At 46.7% G+C, this 19,526-nt stretch overlaps 1 protein-coding gene across 1 annotated transcript in view; it reads left to right on the top strand.

The window, feature by feature from the left end:
* The window catches only part of REEP1 (receptor accessory protein 1), a 65,868-nt gene that overhangs the window by 23,713 nt on the left and 22,629 nt on the right, over window positions 1–19,526 (top strand). Inside the window, exons 2-6 of the mRNA XM_058803314.1 lie at window positions 2,096–2,168; window positions 4,946–5,022; window positions 6,792–6,912; window positions 8,858–8,971; window positions 16,951–17,001. Of these exons, the coding sequence (XP_058659297.1) occupies window positions 2,096–2,168; window positions 4,946–5,022; window positions 6,792–6,912; window positions 8,858–8,971; window positions 16,951–17,001 (436 nt within the window). The remainder of the gene's footprint in view (window positions 1–2,095; window positions 2,169–4,945; window positions 5,023–6,791; window positions 6,913–8,857; window positions 8,972–16,950; window positions 17,002–19,526) is intronic.

The following is a 19,526-nucleotide window of genomic DNA, read 5'->3' on the forward strand; positions in this document are numbered from 1 at the left end:
CAGCAGTAATAAATGTCCATATATGCACACAACACACTGCAAGGCAAATCTGTGAAACTCTGAATCTCCAGTTTAGGGAGATCACATCACCTTATTAACTGTCCCTTGCTTTGCACATGCAAAATTATTGCAATTTCCTTCCCTCACAGTATTTTCTTTTCCAAGTATTTATTGTCTGCAACTAATTATTTTATGCTATTCCTATAAACCATTTGCTTCTTCAGGATCCAGTGACTTTCTGTTACCGGCAGAAACTGAGGAAATTAATATCAATCATTCAGTGATTATTTGCAGGAAATAAAAGGGTGAGATAGTAGCCAGCCTGGGCCAAGAAGGAAGAACAGCATTGCAGTGCATTTTATAAGGAGAGCCAAAAATATTTTTCATGTGCTCAGCTGTTATTTTCTGAGTATTGTAGCTTTCTTCCTTTTGTGAACTCTTCCTTCTTTGGATTAGGTCCTGCTACCACTGAATTCAGAATATTTGTTGTTATATCTCATTGAGAGCAGGACCAAGGCACTGTGTGTGTGTTCATCCTGGCCTTAACCCTTGTTGCTGTTTGGTGGGATACTGCAAGGGACAAAACCCCTTCTGGTTTCCCAGGACCCTTCTGAGTGTTTGTATCTGATCCTTGCAGGTAGCCCAAGCCCCTCCTGAGCGGGATAGGTTTGGAGCTGACTGCTGCCAGCAAAGCTTTTGGAAACCAGTGGGAAGCCTCTGTAAAATGTTGGATCTCCTCGCTCAGTAGCTGCTTTTCTGAAGTCTGCATTGTGCTTCAGGTTCTGCTAAGCCATGCTACAGTGAGCATGATGAATAGCAGGCAAATTGCCTTTGGTGCCTGCTTTGGGAATCAAGATGTGTGCTGGCTCACCCCATTCTTTCATAAATACCTTCCTGAGCTCCGGGAAGGAGGATGCTGCACCACAGCCCAGAGTGTTAATTTTTAATGTCTTCTGCACGTAATGGACTTGACTGTAATTATGAGTCCCTCAGCACAGAGTCACTGCTGGCAGCGTGGAAAAAGATGGCTCTGGGTCCATGTGGCTCCACAATTAGGGATTGAAACATTGATCATTTTCATTCCCAGGAGCAGAGGAAACAGTTGTGTGAATTAAAAGCAAAAGCTTCAGCAGAAGGATGGGTAGTGGCAAGCCAATAAACATTACCCTGCAATCTATTAAATTTAGACTTTGCAGCATCATGCTCCTGCTTTGAATAAAACTGACTGAAACCTGGGCAGGGCAAAGTGGTTTTGACAAGCCTATGCTTACGTCCAGAATAATCCAAGTGAATAATCATGTAGGCAGTGATGCAGAGAGAACCCAGGATAAAAAATTCTCCACGTGTTTTTCTCAGTGGTGCTATTTTTAACTTACAGATCCCTGTTTCTTTCTTACATGAAATCTTGAAGCTGACAGCATCCCTTTCAGGCTTGAAAATGAAAGGAAGCTGTCTGAAAGAGCAGCAGAGCTGGGATTTTTAGGCTTGATCATGTTGGCATATCTTGGTGGGCAGATTCCTTCTCCTTTCATGAGCCCAAATTGACTTTACTGAACAGTGCAAGGTTCTTCCCTACACCAGGTTTAATGTAGGATAAGGCACCCAAACCCTTGCATCACTAGAACCTGGATCCTGCTTTATCATCTGCCAGCTTTTCAGAGTACTGAATAGAGGTGGAAGGGATTTTAGACCAATAATTCTCTCTCTGAAAGCAATACTCCCATATTCCTGGTGTTGCAGTAGATTGTTTCAAGATCAGACTTTTAATTTCCTTTTGAAAGTGTGGTGGTGGCCTTTTTTGTTTGGTTTGGTTATTTTGTTCTGTGTGTAACTCACAAGGTACAGCTTTGGAAATCATTGCAAAAGGAAAACCAGCCTGAATCTCTGCTCTTCATCCAAGTCACTGGCAATAGCTGCTCTGAATTCAGTGATGCAAAATCACCCCTGTGCTGTATTTAGTGCACTCAAGCTTAAATCAAAACCTAACACTTTTTACCAGTGCAAAAACCACATTTAAAACGCAGGGGGGGGAAAAAATCTTTCCCTGTGACAGGAAATCAATTTAATCAGTTTATTGTTTGTTTGTTTTTTCCAGGCTTATATTTGGCACACTTTACCCTGCATATTATTCCTACAAAGCCGTGAAATCAAAGGACATCAAAGAATATGTGAGTAATGAGGTTTGTGGCTGTGCTGGGGGGTTGTTTTCTGAGATTGCTCCTCACCACATTGGAAAGGTGTTGTCTGTATTCTGGGAAAGCTCATAGAGGGGCAGACTGGCCTGAAGGTGGACTGGGTGATTGCTGGGCATAAATGAGCCCTGGGTTTGTGCTCCTGGCTCCAGTGCAGGGCTGATGTGCTCCTTGGCAGATGCATGCTGCTCCTCTGGTGGTGAGATACACAGCTGGCTTGAAGGCATTTGGCATCCAGAGCTTTGTGTGCTCTTCTTTGTTTCTGAAGAGCAGCGTAAATCAAAGGCTTTTCAAAAGGCCTTGAAGCTTTAACTGCTCATTCAAAGCAAGGATAAGAGGAGGCAGCTAGAAGTGCATATGACTGAATCTCAGACAGAAACATCCTTCCTTGCAGGGCGACCTATTTACAGGCAGGTCTGGCAGCTGGGTGTGCTCTCTTTTTGCTTTTTGCTGGAAAATCTTCTCTGGGCCCTGGTTTCTAAAGGCATATGGGGCCGCCAGGGAAAGTGAAATGAGGGAGGATCAAAAGCACTTGGGTGCTGTTGGGGTCCTGTGGGGTTTGTAGTGCCCTTCACAACCTGAGCTCCTTTGACTTCATTGAGCCCAGCTCAGCCTCCAGATCTTGACTCTCCAATCCTCTCAAGATCCCAGGGATAACAAGGCCATTTTCTCATCTGGATAAAAGCATACATGTCTATCCCATTAAATCTTTAGTGCAAACTCAGTCTGGGACTCACTGTGGCTGCTAAGAGTTTTGTTTATAATTTTCCTCCTTCAGAAAATGGCTTGGGGTATTTTGAGAATCATAAGTGTTACAGAACACAGCAAATACTTAAGGTAAAATGTCTCTGCAGCCCTTGCACAGCTGAGTTTCTCAGGGCCTCTTTGCCTGAAAATGCTGAAGATGTGCACAAGCATCTCCAAGCAGTGTCTGCCACTCATAATTTATGTTTCCATAGTCTCTTACTGAAAGGTATTTTGTTGAAGGGTCCAATTCCTGTTGGAAATTGAATTTGAAAAGAGGAACTCACCTCAGACACTTGTGCTTGTGACGCAAATGTGGAACAGCTGACCTGACCTGGTCTGCCCTTACCATTGATTTCAGTTTAATTTAGCAGTTGTGGCAATGTATCCATTAAGGCCTGATTAAAAAAAAAATAATAAATGAAGTAATAATTTACACTGACACAGGAGGAACCTTTACTTATTAATCAAAACTTACATCACTCTGATTTTATTCTGCTTGGTAATGGTAATTTTGATTAATGTTTTAGGCTGATCCAAGCCCAACCACACCAGGTCTTGGTTTGTTTTATTTGTTTAAAAGTTTTGCTGGCAGTAATATCTAAGTGAGAGAGCCATGTTGGCACTGAGGCTCTGAGGAGCCACAGTTACATAACAAATCTGGCAGAAGCTGCACTGGGAAGATGATGCTCTCAGGCATTTGGCAGTGCCATTATTGTTGTAACACTACATATAGATATAAATATGCACATAAATATAAATCCCAGGAGAGCAGTTATGTAGCAGAGTGACAGGTGCTCAGGGAATAATTCCAGTACTTACAGGGAGATGGAGACTATCAGCACTGTCCCACTGTATCAGGGAGAAGATGGGGACATCATTTCCATGCTGGTGAGATCCAGATTTATTGATGCTTCCATCTTCCATTCCCCAGAGCAGCACCTGCTGTAGGTATCCCTCTTGTGCTGTCCCTCCAGCCTTTCCTTAGCCTATTGCATTGTACCAGCCTTAGCTGACATGGTCCAATTCTCTAATTCATGGACTTTCATGGATTTTCATGGGTTTTACTTCCTTAAGCTTTTTAACATTCCAGCAAAGCTGCTTAGGGATCTCCATTTTCAAATACACCTAATTAAACAACTGTTGTCAGTTAAATTAACAACCTTTGTCTCACCATCTTTTTCCATCCCAAGAGCTAATACTACATACTTCAGGATAGTTGAGCTGTGCTTTTAGGTGCCATTAAGTGCTCAGTGACAAACATTTCCAAATTCCTGAATTACCTGAGGTGCTGCAGTTTATCTGACCAAGTCACCATCCCCAAAGACTCTCTTGCTGTCACCCCAAAGGAAACCATCATCCCTGACAGTAGGGTTTCTCCAGATGAGCAGAGAGCACAGCACATGCTCTCACTGCCAGTGTGAGGTAAAACATTCCCCCCTAAGCCCAGGGCAAGGGATTCAAACTATTGCCCTTGTCCCTGCACTGGGTATGGGTGGGAGCAGGCACAGCCACCCCAGGGCTGCCCCTGAGTCAGTGAGTTGTGGTGAGTTGATTGTGCTCCTGAGCCCTGAATTATGGCATGGGCAGTTACCTCTTTACCTTTTGCTGGCTGTAGGTATTATGTAAGTAATTACATTCTGTCTTAACTGGAGTTTGGCCAACAACCTTCTATTAACATTTGCTATTAACTGAGCCAGGTGAGATTTTTAATGCCCTGTGATAGGGCTGTCACGCTCTGCTGGCCAGTGGAGTTTCTGTAAGGACAGAGTCAGGCTGTGCTCTTCTTTTCCTGAGACCAATCCTAAATGCCACAGTCACCTTCCCAAGGCTGTGTAAATCTGACACGTGTTACGTGCTGAAGTGGGGCAAACTGGCACCTTCAAGTCCACAGTAATTGCTAAATACACAGTGGGGAGGGCGAGGGGGTAAGGATTTCTTTTCCTGTGAGAGTTATTCTGTGCACTTGTGCCTGTAAGAGATAGTTTGAGGCTGTTTTTGTTTACCAGGTCAAGTGGATGATGTACTGGATCATATTCGCGCTCTTCACGACAGCAGAGACGTTCACGGATATCTTTCTTTGCTGGTAAGCACCAGGGGGAGAGGCTCTTTGGCATGAGATGAAAAGGAAATGGAAATGTTTACAAGGAGAAAAAAATGGCACACAAAAGTACACTGACTCCTGCACGGGGGTTCAGCAGCCTCAAGCACATAGAGGGTTTTTGTCTGAGGGAGACATGGTTCCTTTCTCGGTGCTGTCACAGATAAAAGAAAGAAGTGGAAAGGCTCAGTGGTATCTCATTAGTGGGAAATCATTACTGGAGTCTCAGCCCTGCCTGTCAGAGGGGCACAGCTGACTGCCCAGTTGGATGCTGCAGAGGTCATCACATAAATAACAGTTGATTTAGCTACAGGCAGAGTTTAGACTTGCCTGGCTGTATCCTACAGTAAACACACAGTGAGGATCAGGTGCAAACAGCCCTGCAGCACAAGCCTTTGTAGGTTGCTGTGTGGGTGGCTGTTCCTGGGATGCTTTTCCTGGCACGTTCCTGGTTAGGCTGGGTTTCTGGTTTGGTGGAGGACAGTGACAGTCAGCGCTGATGTGGCTCTCTGGTGCCAGTGCAAGGATTCCTGGTGGCCTCTGTCAGGATGGGAGGACATAAATGCCCATTTATCAGTTTCAGTGGTTTTTGGATGCTCAGGTTTGTTGCTTGGTTGGCAACAAGGCCTTTCTACCAGAAATCTGTAGATTTAGGGTGAAAATGTGACTGTAGTGCATGGCCCCTACAGCCTATTCCTGCACAGCACTGCCTGCCAGATAAAGGAAATCAGGAGAACTTCGCAACATGTCAGATCTATTGAAAAGGAGATAAGACATTAATGTCCATCTAATTTGTATGCAGATCTACCTCTCCTGTGCTCATCTGGAGCTTTGTGGTTTGTTTGGAGGATGAATTCTGTGAGTCTGCCAAGAGAAATGGCAGAGGGCTCACCCAGCCTGTGAAATCGAGTGTGCTGTAGAGATCCTCAGTGAGGTGGGAGATGAACCTGGCCCATCCATGCTCAGAGCAGGGCATTGCAGAGCCCCTGGTGTCAGACCTGGGTGCTGGCTGGCTCAGGGACAGCACTGTTGGCACAGCAGGAGCCTGTCTGGGTCAGCACCACAGGTCTCTGCGCTGCTCTTGCTTGCAAAGAACAACAATTGTTCCTCACACTGCTGGCAGCAACATGCCTGCCCACATGGAGATGCTGCTGGGTGGCCAGTCTTGAGCTCTGGGCTCTGTCCTCCAGAAAAGAGTCTGGATAATTTAATTTCAGGATGTCTCTGGCTGCTTGTTGCAGCTAAAGCATGGCCTGTTGTTGATGTCCTCCATGTTTTGCAGCCTTACCTGAAAGTCAGTGGATCTGCACCTTTATGTTGCTTGGATCACAAAGGTTCTTGTATTTCAATTTTAGTCATGTAAGTGTTAGCTTAAAAGCTGAGAGGAGATGGAAAGTGCATAAATACATACCAATGAAATATTGGTTTGCTGGTTTGCTCATTGCTTTCTCACAATGACTGGGGATACTGTGAAGGCAGCACCTGTGATCTTTGCATATAGAAAGCTCCTCTTATCACATGTCAGAGTCTCTTCCAGATTATTAAATAATGGTTCTGATAACTAAGTAAAGATTCACCCAAATGTATCATTGACATGTGCTCAAAACTGAGTCAATGCACTTTAATCCTTAGATTTTTTTTGGTAAGCAAAAGCTGCCTTGAGCTAGGCTGGCAAATCCCTACCTGTGCTGAGCATCTCTAATTAAGGGCAGTGGTTAAATTGGGAGCAGACAGTAACCCTCTCTTTCTTCTAGGTTTCCATTCTACTATGAACTCAAAATAGCTTTTGTAGCTTGGCTGCTGTCTCCATACACAAAAGGCTCCAGCCTCCTGTACAGGAAATTTGTTCATCCAACTCTGTCTTCAAAAGAAAAGGTAATCAGAGGTGCCTGGGTCCTCTCTGGGTGGAACAGAACTGTGGTGGGTTTATTCCAGTCCCTGTTTCATTCATTTCCATTGAAGGGCTGGGAGTTGCTGATTCTCTTCCTCTATCGTTTGATCCCCTCTTTTTGGTTGGTGTTTTTGTTCTTTGTGGTTGTTGTGTTTTTAAATACTGGCATCTGTTCAGTGCACTCACACTTATTAACTCATTTTGGTGCGGTTGACAAGGTGGGAGGGAGGGGGGATAAAAATACTCCCTGAGCTGCTTTTGCATGTACTGGCTGATTATAGCTGGAGTGCTCTGTTGTGGCTGGATATAACAAACAGAGAAACTTGGTCTGGCAGCCAGGACTCCTCAACTTTGTTCTGCCTAAAACATTGTACAGCAGTGAGACAAACAGCCCAGGCAGTCTAAAATGGGCTTAGCAAGCACATGCCTGGCTGTGTAGTGTGGTGGAAAAAGGCATGTAGCCTGTTGAGGTCCTGGATTAAAAAATGTTTTGCCCAAATTAAAGATGCTAATTTTGGGAGGGGGACATTACAACTTGGATCATCTCCCGCCTGCCTGGGAGATTCCTGTGGCTGTGAATGGGACAGTGTCAGGCTGATCCATTTAGCTCATGAGAATAAATGGACCAACAGCAGCTATTGTCACACACCAACATGAAAACTGCTGAGTGAGGAGCTGTTTCCTGCACTGGCAACTTGGAGATGGAAGCTCTCCCTTTAGCCACAGGCAGGGAAGGAGCAGTTGGATCTCAGTCCTGTCCAAGGAGAGTGGGAACCAATCCCTTGTTTCTGCTTCCCTTTGTGCTTCTCCCAAGTGGGGCTCATGCATTTTGAGCTGCCACCTCTTACCTGTGGGGAATGGGGAGAGCAGCCAGCAGCTCCTCACAGCCTCCAGGCCCCACTAACCCAGCACATCCTCCAGCTGAGAGCTGGAGTCCTTGCTGTCATTGTCATCCAGACCCCAGTGTCCTGAGGGAGGGACAGTAAGGGCAGGAACCTCCCCAAGTGTTTCACTGTAAATTGAGCAGCGTCAAAGTCCCGAAGCTCTGGGCCTACCAATCCCATGGGCATCTGAAGCTGGGCACTGCTGTGATGTGCAGAGATATCCCAGATATTTTTGAGGCCACCTGTCCTGGCCACAGGGCAGTGCAGCTTCAGCTGCCCAGTGTCATCATGTGAGTATTTTTAACTATGAGGCAATCCCATTTGTCTTTGGAGTGCACCGTTTGCAAATGGCTATCTGTCGCAGACATCTTTTATGAAAAATCCTTTCCTTAGGATTTTTCCTCCTGAAAAGCTGAGAGGCCTCAGGACAAAATGTAAACATTGATTATCTGCTGCTCTGGAATGCAACAGGTAGATCTTTGATTAGGTCATGTTGGATGTTTGTAATTAATGGCCAATCACAGCCCAGCTGGCTCGGACAGAGAGCCGAGCCACAAACCTTTGTTATCATTTCTTCCTATTCTATTCTTAGCCAGCCTTCTGATGAAATCCTTTCTTCTATTCTTTTAGTATAGTTTTAATGTAATATATATCATAAAATAATAAATCTATTCTTCTGAAACATGGAGGCAGATCCTCATCTCTTCCCTCAACCTCGGACCCCTGTGAACACCGTCACAGCTATCAGTTCATGTTGCTCAGGCAGATTTCTCTTGCTTCCAGGACCCCAGCTTTGGGTCTCAATCATCCATTTGTAGAATAAGGAGATCCCCACTACAATGGGAGTTATTGCCCCCCAGCAAACTTTTCCTCTTTGCAAATGTTGGCAGTGAACTTCTTTCCAGCCACAGTGGAGGAGATGGAGGACATCTACCTCTGTAAAGCATGACCTGACTCTGCCAAGAGTCTGAGGCTGGGAGCATAAGCCTGAACTTGTCCTTCTTGTGCTTTTTTTAATTGTTTGTTTTGTGTTCTGCTGTGGCAGGAGATCGATGACTGCCTCATCCAGGCGAAAGACCGGAGCTACGACGCCCTGGTGCACTTTGGCAAGCGGGGGCTGAACGTCGCGGCCACGGCAGCCGTCATGGCAGCCTCCAAGGTAAAGCTGCAGCTCAGGGCTCACATCAACATCCCAGCACTCACTCACACCTCCTCTGCCTCCACTGCCAGCAGCAGCCCCAGGGTGGAGGGGGAGAGATGGTGGGGGAAGGGGTTGTCTCAATATTTTGTGTAGTGAGCTGTAATTTTGTGTAGTGGCAGGAAAGAAGATGAAGTTCATGAAGGGTAAATGTTCTTCTGCAAGGCATTCGCATAACATGACTGGTGTGTAGTTCTCTGCAGGGATGTTGTGTAAGAGTCAATGGGAAGTGCCATTAGTTGCTTTTGGAGGATGAGTAGTTATAGGATGAGGGGTCTCATCTGAAGGGGTGTATCCTATATTCTCTTCCTGGCTTACAGCCAAACCCAGAAAACAGCTGTTATCTGTTGTTCCTTTTCTTGCATGAAAGCTGCAAGGACTTGATAACTGCATTTTGGGCTCCTGCCCTCTGGCCATGGGCTATCATGGCTTAGAGTCGATGTGCAGTGTGTGTTTTGGGGGGAATCAATGTGCACAGTGTGTTTTTGGGGTGAATCAATGTGCACAGAGTGTTTTGGGGGTGAGTTGATGTGCACAGAGTGTTTTGGGGGTGAGTTGATGTGCACAGTGTGTTTTGGGGGTGAGTTGATGTGCACAGTGTGTTTTGGGGGTGAATCAATGTGCACAGTGTGTTTTTGGGGTGAATCAATGTGCACAGTGTGTTTTGGGGGTGAGTCAAAGTTCACAGTGTGTTTTGGGGGTGTGTCAATGTGCACAGTGTGTTTTTGGGGTGAATCAATGTGCACAGTGTGTTTTGGGGGTGAGTCAAAGTGCACAGTGTGTTTTGGGGGTGAGTTGATGTGCACAGTGTGTTTTGGGGGTGAGTTGATGTGCACAGTGTGTTTTTGGGGTGAGTTGATGTGCACAGTGTGTTTTTGGGGTGAGTCAAAGTGCACAGTGTGTTTTTGGGGTGAGTCAAAGTGCACAGTGTGTTTTGGGGGTGAGCTGATGTGCACTGTGTGTTTTGGGGGTGAGCTGATGTGCAGTGTGTGTTTTGGGGGTGAGCTGATGTGCACTGTGTGTTTTGGGGGTGAGCTGATGTGCAGTGTGTGTTTTGGGGGTGAGCTGATGTGCACAGTGTGTTTTGGGGGTGAGTCAAAGTTCACAGTGTGTTTTTGGGGTGAATCAATGTGCACAGTGTGTTTTGGGGGTGAGACTTGCTTCCAGGCCTGTTCCAAAAGGATAGTTAGAAACCTATGGACAAGGAGGGTACTGGTAGTAAGAACAACATGGGAATGGGAGTTGAAGGAAATTATTTTCCTCTGCCAAATGCTTTTCCTATGACCTAAGGCACATCACTTTAGTATGTCTCGGCCTTACTTCCTGCAAAAATGCAAACTGCATCCTTGGGAGGCCAAATACATTAAAGCTTATAAAGCCTGTTGAAAGCAAGGTATTACAGAAGGGGAGAGCCCACAGGGTGTGCCATGCTCATGGGGTCACAAGGATACGCTAGACCCAAAAATTGTCTCCTTTTTGCCTGCCTAGCATTATGCAGACTAAATTCTCAGGTCTGTCTTCTCCTGGGCTGTTGTTCTTCAGTGGGGAGACTCTTCTAACCCAGGGACTGGGAGATAAACCAAATTTGGACTGAAACCTGGGATAAACATGGAGCTAGGACAGTGCTGTGTATCGTATGCCCAATGAAATGACATTTTTGTGATGCCTCCAGGACACTTAACACTTTTGCTGCTGCCATGTAAGCCTGAAGAGTCATAAATAGGCTCTAGGAATGCCAGTTCTGCAGCACTGCCTTTGCTCTGAGCCCCTTCCTGCAAGGTGCTGCAGGCTGGCTGTGCTAGAGCTGCTTTTAGGACACAGTGAGAAACTGTGTGTGAATCCCAAAGGAATTCTGGCTCCTGCCTAGGTAGCTCCTGAATATGAGAAGCTCAAGAGTAACCCAAACCCACAGTGCCAACCTGTTCCCCATCAGGGCTGCAACAGTGTCTGCATCAGCTGTTCCCTGGAATGAACAGCCAGCACCACGGATTTACTTCCCTCTGTTCCCCTTTCCTGCTGCTTTGCTTAAGACTCTCTCTGCCTCAAAATGTGGCTCCAGCGGCAATGGGGGAGAGAGGGAAGAGTCTCCACAGTACAAGGAACAGTCTCCTGCTGTTTTTCATGGTTGATGAAGCTCCCCTTTCAGTGGTGGAAGAAAACAACTCCGACTCCTGTGGTATTATTGTATTGCACATCTGCCAACACAACTTGAGAGAAAACTGTTAAGATATTGCAACCTGTGAATGGACCAGAAGAGTCTTTCTTGCACACTACTTTGGGGAGGGGAAAAGGACTTGTTAATAAGATTGGGAGGTTATTTAATAGATTGTTTGATTTTTACAACAAAGCAAGGACTATTCAAGTATTTCCTTCAGCTCTGACATTTAAATTATTCTGAATGTATGAGGAAAAAATAGAATCCCTGGTTTCCTTCACTACTTTGGCTTGTTTCTGTGTGCCTAAGGGTGCAGCTCCAACAGAGAGTGTGAGCCAATCTGACAGCTCTCCTTCTGCAAAATGGGGGAGTGCTCCAGCTCCCAGGGTGCCCCAGCATTTTGGACCTCCTCAGGTTATCTCTAACCTGTCAGAAAGTTAATCCTGAAAGAAAAATAAAAGGGTTTGTTCTGTTGAGCCCACAAACTTATCTCGAGTGGCTGAGCCACATAAGGAAAGGGATTGAACTGCACTGTGAGAGCATGGCCAGAGGAAAGGAAAGCAAGATCATCCCTTCCTGGTCTTGGGAAGCAGAGAGAGTAGCTGTGCTGTCCATGGCAGTGCACCCCAGTCTGTTCCCAGTGTAATATCCAGGGATGGCTAAAGCAGCTCCTGTCCCTTGTCCTTCTGAGAGGGAATGAGCTGCTGTTCTGGCAGGGAGAGCAGCCTGGTGACAATTCCAGCCTGGTGAGATACAGCCTGCTGTGAAATACAGCCTGCTGTGAGAGATACAGCCTGGTGAGAGATACAGCCTGCTGTGAGAGATACAGCCTGGTGTGGGATACAGCCTGGTGAGATACAGCCTGGTGTGAGATACAGCCTGGTGTGAGATACAGCCTGGTGACAATTCCAGCCTGGTGAGATACAGCCTGCTGTGAGAGATACAGCCTGGTGAGAGATACAGCCTGCTGTGAGATACAGCCTGCTGTGAGATACAGCCTGGTGAGAGATACAGCCTGGTGAGAGATACAGCCTGGTGAGAGATACAGCCTGGTGTGTGATACAGCCTGGTGTGGGATACAGCCTGGTGAGAGAGATACAGCCTGGTGAGAGAGATACAGCCTGGTGAGAGAGATACAGCCTGGTGAGAGAGATACAGCCTGGTGTGAGAGATACAGCCTGGTGAGAGATACAGCCTGCTGTGGGTTCTACCTGGTTTGGGTTCTACCTGGTTTGGGTTCTACCTGGTTTGGGTTCCACCTGCTGTGGGTTCCACGTGCTGTGGGTTCCAGCCTGCTGTGGGTTCCAGCCTGGTGTGCTGCAGTGCAGGCTGCTGAGCTGGGGCTCCTCAGGCACCCAGGATGTGACTGGGGGTGTGGATGTGTCTCTGTGTCCCTCCCTGCTGATGGGGAGGGAGTTGTTCCCCAGAGAGGAGTGCTACAGCAGGAGCTGTTTCTCTTGCCCTGCTTTTCAGCCACTGTCAGCTCTGTGTCAATGCCCTTCCTTGCTCACTTGAGAAGGTATGACTGAGCCAGATTATCCTGCCTGAGAGAAGTGTAAATGAGTAATTATCTGGAAAACACTTTGAGCTGACAGATGCCAGACCAGACTGCAGTGCTGTCCTTAGGGGGAAGTTTCCAGGGAAGGAGGAAAGAGAATACTATTTCTAGGGCTTTTCATGGATTTCCCAATGCCAAGATTTAAGGGTGTCCAGCTAGTCTGTGATAAGTGTTGAGTGTAGTGGGAAAGTGAGTTCATTTGGTTTCAGCCTTTAAAGGATTGTGTTACAAGTGGAACCTACAGAGATGATGATTTATTCAGTAGCACAGAGCTCCTGCAGCTTCCATGGAAAACATGGCTTTTACCAGCAAATGAATGTGAGGATTATTTACTGCTTCACTTGGCTTAGTGGGTGAGGAAAAGATGTTTTTGTATGCAGAAATGGACCTTCAGGCTTTGCAAATCAACTTCACATGGTGGCAATACACAGTGAGCTGCTGGGCTGCAAAGGGGCTCTGTACAGATCTGTTTTCAGTAAATCAGCTGAAATCTAAAGGCTCCTGTACCTGAGAGAGAACATCTCTCATGCTGTGGGTAGCCCTGTCCTCTCCTTTCGGTCTGAGCTGTGATCCATCATGGTCTTTTGTCTTTCACGATAAGATCTTTGGGCAGGGCCCGTCTTTTAAATTCTTTTCATCCATCGTATTTTTTTTATCCATTCCTTTTGTCCATCATATTTTTTAATCCATCCTGTCTATCCATCATCTTTTTTTCATGCAGCACAATGCATCTGCCTCTCTGCTTTCCATTGGTGTGTGACAGGCTGCTGCTTGTATATTTACTGCAGGCTAAGATGCTGCAAGCTGTGCACAGCCACACCATCCTTCGCTCTGATCCTCTGTCCCTTTCCCTTTTTTATCTTAAATCCCTTTGGTTTCAGTTAGCCAACTGCAGGCTTGTCCTTTCCCCTCCTCCTGCTCCTGCCCCTGCTCTGTTCTGTGTTGAAGCCACAGTTGTGCTGATGCTGGCACAAGCCTGTGCCAGCTCATTTTACAGGCTGAGGAGCTGTCAGTGTCCCAAGCACCCCGGCTCTGCCCAGCTGGCTCACTTGGGTGTTTTCTCTCTCTCTGGAGAGTCTATTTTTGATGCTCACTAGGCAAGCACAATGTTGGATATCTGGTTTATTGCCCCTGCTAGGTGCTCAATGCAGATCTTTTCCCTGCCCCTACCAAGGAGCATAATCTCATTTGGGGCTCTAATCCTGTCCTCATCTCTTGGTGATTCTGTCACATGTGCTGACTTCAAGTGGGTCAGTCCTAAGTGGTTGGATTAAATGACCAGGCAGCAAATCCTGCTGCTCTTTGTGTGTTTTCAGTTAATTCCAGCTAATTCAGCCACTTCCATTCCCGAGGAGCCCTGACCACCACCACCACCTGTCCAGCTCACCTTGGTGGAGAGAAAACAAGCTTGCCTTTGGGTCACAGCACAGGGAGCAGCAGCAGCAGGGCTGTTACAGCCAGGCCTTGGCCAGGCAGTGCATCCATCAGGTGGGCCCTGGGCATGAGTGGGCTTTTCAGTCAGGATTCAGTGGGAGCAGCTGGGACACACATGGCTGCAGCAAGGAGAGGCTCCGGGGGCTGGGGAGCAGCACCAGCCTTCCCCAGCACACTTGTATGTACTCCCAGCCCTTATCCTTCACCTGTCACCCTGAGCCTGCCACCACCTGCTGCTTTGCCATGTCCCCAGTCCCAGCTCCTCTATCCCTGCCCTGCCATTGCCTCCTGCCTTTCTACAACCCACACATCACCAGTTTTACACTCTCCCCCAGCTCCCTCACTCTCCCTTTCACACTCCTGATTTTCCCAGATCCTGTTTGGATGTATCCTTATTCCCCACCTTGAACAAACCAACTCTGCCAGGCAGACCCACATCTTTCCCCACCTGCTCCCAACCACTTAACCATCCCCAAGCTGCAGCCTCAACCCTGCTTTTCGAAGGAGATGTGGGGAAAACATGCCATGCCAGCAGATCAGTGTACTGCAGAGGTTTCTGACAATGCCTTTCCCCCTGCCCTGGTGTGGGTGAGGTGGCAGAGCAGCCCATGCTGTGCCCATTGCGTGCCCGTTCTTACACAGGGGCACAGCGTGGTGCAGGGCCTTGGCAGGAGCAGATAAATGAGGTGCAGGGAGCAGGCACACATGAGTGGTGTCAGTGACAAGCCCATTTGTGCCTAATAAGTGTGAGAAGCAGCCCAGGAGAGCCTGTGATGGGTGGGGAAGGTGGGGGTCCAGCAGCCACGGTGTGCATCGCTCAGAGGAGCAGCCATGCACACAGACAGGGGGCTCAGGGTGTGCATCCACCTGCTCAAATAATGCCCTGCAGTGCAGCCTCAGCAGCTCCCAAACCTCCTGTCTGGGCTGGCATTTCCATTCTGTTCATTTCTGTTTCCACCCTTGGGCTCACCTTCCCCTGGAGGGTTATAGCTTCATTACCTCATGGCCCTCTAGCCCAATAAATTTATCAGCAGGTTTTTCGGTGCATTTGTTGCTTTTTAAACCAGGACACTGGGAGGGAAATGCTGGTGATGATTTAGGCTTTATCCTCTTTAGACAAACAGCATCTTTTAAGTAATTTCTAGTATCCAGCTGGTGTAGCCAGTGCAATTGCCTGAAAAATCAATATTTAGATCCCTAATTTACTGTGTGATTTTAGACCTATTTGCTGTGGAAACTGGGAGGAAAATCCTTGTGTGGGAAGAGACATGCTGCCTTTTGTGACAGAACAGTGGAGAGGTGCACTTTTATTTGAACTGGGAGAGGGAGGCAGGGGTGGGGAACATCCTTTCCCTTAAGATGCTTGATAAAGCCTCTCTGTAATGATTAGATGCCAGTGCTCAGAGGGAGAGTGCTCCTTGGCTGAGCAAACACTTGGGAGCACAGTTCTGACCCATCTGTGACGGCCACATCATCTGTGTGCCCTCATCAGTGCCATGGCCTGGAGCTGCACAGGTCAGCAGAGATTCAGAGTTCACACTCTGAGAAGCCTTGGGGACACGTTGCTGTTATCTCAGAGGGGCTGAGCTTGCTGCTTTTGAAAGTGGCTTTTTTTAAAGGATCTCCATTTGGGATCCAAAATCAAAGATCTTGGAGCTATTTTACACCAATATAGAGGAATAACAAATGGATTTCTTAAAATATATGGTAGGCACTGATTACAGTATTTTGTGAAGCGTTCTTGTCATGTGTGATGCATCTTTTATTCAGAAGTCCTTAAGAATCTGTTTTTCACAAATCTATAGGATTCCAATGCTGTTTGAGTTACAATCCAGGTAACTCTTTCCAGTTTCCCTTTCATGGCTGCTTGGTTGGTGTCTCCAACAAGCAAACAACACTCACTGAATGCACAGGACAGCAGAACCAAAATATAAATTTATACAAAGAGACTAGTGTGGGAGAAACAATAACAAAGAGTTCCCTGGAGAGGAAATGAACTGCACAAACAAAAAGGGTGGATGAAATTACATTTCCACCATCAACATTAACGTCAGCTGGTTTCCCTTTGAGTCTCTATTACTGTCTGACATTTCCAAACAGGTAGCTCTTCCAGACTAGGCATGGCACGCAGGCCCTGGCCATAAATAAGGATATTGCTTGTAGGATGTTTGTGTTCAAATGGTGGCAGATGCAATTTTCTCCTTTACTCATCAGCCCATAAAGCTGCTGGTTCTGCTCAGGGCCTGCCTGCAGGCAGACATGAGGAAGCTTCTGTGTGCAAACCCCTGCTCAGGGAGCAACTCCCCACTGTCACCCTGCTGCTCAGGAGAACTGTCAGTCACTAAAATGACTGCCACGTGTCCCTCTCTTAATCCTGTGCCTAAATTAGTCATTAGGCCTGACACTGGGGATTTCTCCAGTGGGAAGCATCAATCAAGTGCAGGGAGTGGAGTAGCAGCCCATTGTGTTTATAATTTGCTTTAGGAGTGGAGTAGCAGCCCATTGTGTTTATAATTTGCTTTACTCTTTAAAAACACATGTTAGGTGACACCTTGTCGGCTGGGGTTATGGAGTGGTCTCTCCATCTCTCTGGGGAAGCTGAGGAAGGGAGGATCTGTGTTCAGGTCCTGTCCACAGGTGGGTGTCCCTGCTTTTTATGTGTGTGTGAGTCCCTGCACATGGTGCCCAGTGTCATGCTCATGTCTCACCTCGATTACTTGTGCTTCAAATAGATCTTATTCTCAAAGCCTTGATGTGCGTTGCCACAATGGCTCTCTTTTTTCCCTTTGCTAGGTCTCTCAGCTACTCCATTTACACTTGTATTGGGACCAGAAAAAAGGGCAGGTAATCTGCTGAGTGCTTTTACTAACCCCTAACTAATGTCTGCTCCCTGTTAGACTAGTTGTTAGACTAGTTGTTAGACTAGTTTGGACTGGTTTCAGCTGGGATTGCTGTGAGGCCAAGTGCTGTCTGCTCTGCTTGCAGTGGGTAGATGCTGCGTGCTGAGCTTTAAAAGCCTGTCCTTGATCTCATCAGCAAATTGCCTTGCAAGTGCTCTGCTGGCAGTGGAGGAGGTTCCAGCTCCAGGCAGGAGCTCTTCCATGGAGCGCTGGTTTAACTGGGCTGCTGGCTGTGTGTGTGTGCTGTGCTCCCACTTAATGGACAGGGGGAGCCTCTCTCCCTGAGCTGGGTCCCTGTGGGCAAGGTTGGGGTTCCAGTGGAGCTTTTGGAGGATCTCTGGCAGGTGTGGTTGGGGCAGTGCTGCTGACACCGCAGCCCCAGCTGGGGAATGTGCTCTGCACCTTGTAGTGGACAGGATGGAGGCTGCAAGGTGCATGCAGACATCTGTGGGGGAGAACTGCTAACCACAGTCACAGCAAAAGGAGAGGAGAACATTAACAGATTGAGGATTGTGCTGGCAGTGTGCTGAGCGTGACTTAGTGCTCCCTTGCTTCCCCATTTACTGCTGATCCTAAGAGACAAAAGGCCAGGAGGTGCCATCCTGCATTAACACTGAGCGCATTAAAAGCTTCTCTTTTGTGACTTGGCAGTTTTGGGTTCCTGATTTGTCATGCTGTGTCATAGTTTCCACAGCTGCAAAATGGAATTTGTAGGTATTAGAGGTGTTTTGAAGCCTAAATAATGTTTACAGAATTCTTTCATATTTTCAGACTGAAGGAATAATGATAAAATCTAGACACTGCTATTTGTTTGTATTTAGATCATATTCAATGGGACTGTTATATAAATCGCAGATTTTTAAATTATGTGCTTATTGTTACGTACTTTAGCTTTAGCTACGTACATACATGAATTATTTATAATGAATAATTCCATTGAATGTAAACCCAGTTTTTCCCAGACTCCTAAATGCATTTTCCTCTAAAAACTTCAAATGGGAATGCAGAGACTGATAATAAAATGGCAAAGAAAATTTAAGACAGTTCCAGCTCATTCTGATGGAGTGCCTTTTACAGTGCTTGTCACAATGCAGATGTCAGCTTTTGGAAAGTATTTCTGATCCTTCCAGGCAAATACTGGTTGCATCAGTGTTTGTGCTCTGGGCCCAGAGAGGCTGATGTTTGTTTTTGGAGATGATGATGGTGATGTCTGCAACATGAAGAGGAAGGCAGTGTGCAGGTTGCTGGCTCTGGATGCTCAGTGTTTTAATACTGCTTTGTCATAATCTTTAAAGCAAAAAGGAGAGAATGTGCTAGATGTGGGTGAGATAACAATGTCTATACTACTGTTGTTTTGACTAAATTTAATTTAATGCTTAAATTAGTTTTAGATTAATTACTTTGCCGTGTGGATGGGAGCTTTAATTTCACTTAGAGTCACAAATGAGCTTGTCTTGGTGGCCAGTGTCCTCAGACTGTTGGTGCAGTCATGAATCTAAATAAGGTTGATATCAGGTGATAGCAGTGACTGGGCAGGGAAATTACCATGGCCTTTTAGTATTTGTCTTTTATCCTATTCAGTAGCACTGAGCCCTGGCTCAGAGAACTTGTGGGGGTGGTAGATCCTGGGGAAGGGAAGCCTGAAGAGCTCCACTTTCAGTGTGTGCTGTACCTTCACCTATGGGCAGGGTCAGATGAATGTGGGGACAGATGCACTGCAGTGATCAGGGAACAGAGGGACACCCCTGTTCCCTCCTGTGGCCCCCAAAACCTCACTGTCTGTAAAATGAGAATTGCCATGCCCACAGGGGTGGTCCATGGCTGAAGAGAAGCTGGATGAGTTCAGTGCAGGCAGGGAGTCCTGTGCCCAGGGAAGTTAGGGCTCATTTTTTCCAGCACCATTTCATCTTGTGTCCTCTAAAGTCCCAAAAACACAGGTCCCACCCTGCCAGCACCATCATCGTGGCAATTGTTGGTGCTCAGTGAGGAGGAGAGAGAGGTGGTGCCATCCTTAGTCCCTCCCAAGCACAATTATCAGGGGGCTTTGTAGTAACACGGAGCTGTTTCTCTGCTGACAGAAATGGTGTTACTACAGCTCCTGTCATGGTGTTACTGCTGTCACACTCTCTAGGGTAAAACTAGCCCAGATCTGTGGGGATGTGCTGCACAGGCAGAGCTTCAGGAGCTGGATCCTCTCTCCTTGCTGAAATTCCTGGGCTATCTCCCATGTCTGTAGCAGTTGGAAGAGCATCTGCATGATCATGGCCACAACAGTAAACAGAAATCCCCCAAACAGCTGCTCTTCATCTTCCACATGATTGTTTTAACAAAACACAGCCCAAAACATGTGCTGTGCTAAATTTATTTTGTCGAGAAATAGAGCTATTAACTTGTTATTTTCTTTTGTTAATAAAAGATAAATATTTTTGTGGAACAATAAACATTAAGTCTGGATAAGGTCTTTATTTC

The sequence above is a fragment of the Ammospiza caudacuta genome, chromosome 4 (genome assembly GCF_027887145.1).
Source record: "Ammospiza caudacuta isolate bAmmCau1 chromosome 4, bAmmCau1.pri, whole genome shotgun sequence".
Classification (NCBI taxonomy): domain Eukaryota; kingdom Metazoa; phylum Chordata; class Aves; order Passeriformes; family Passerellidae; genus Ammospiza; species Ammospiza caudacuta.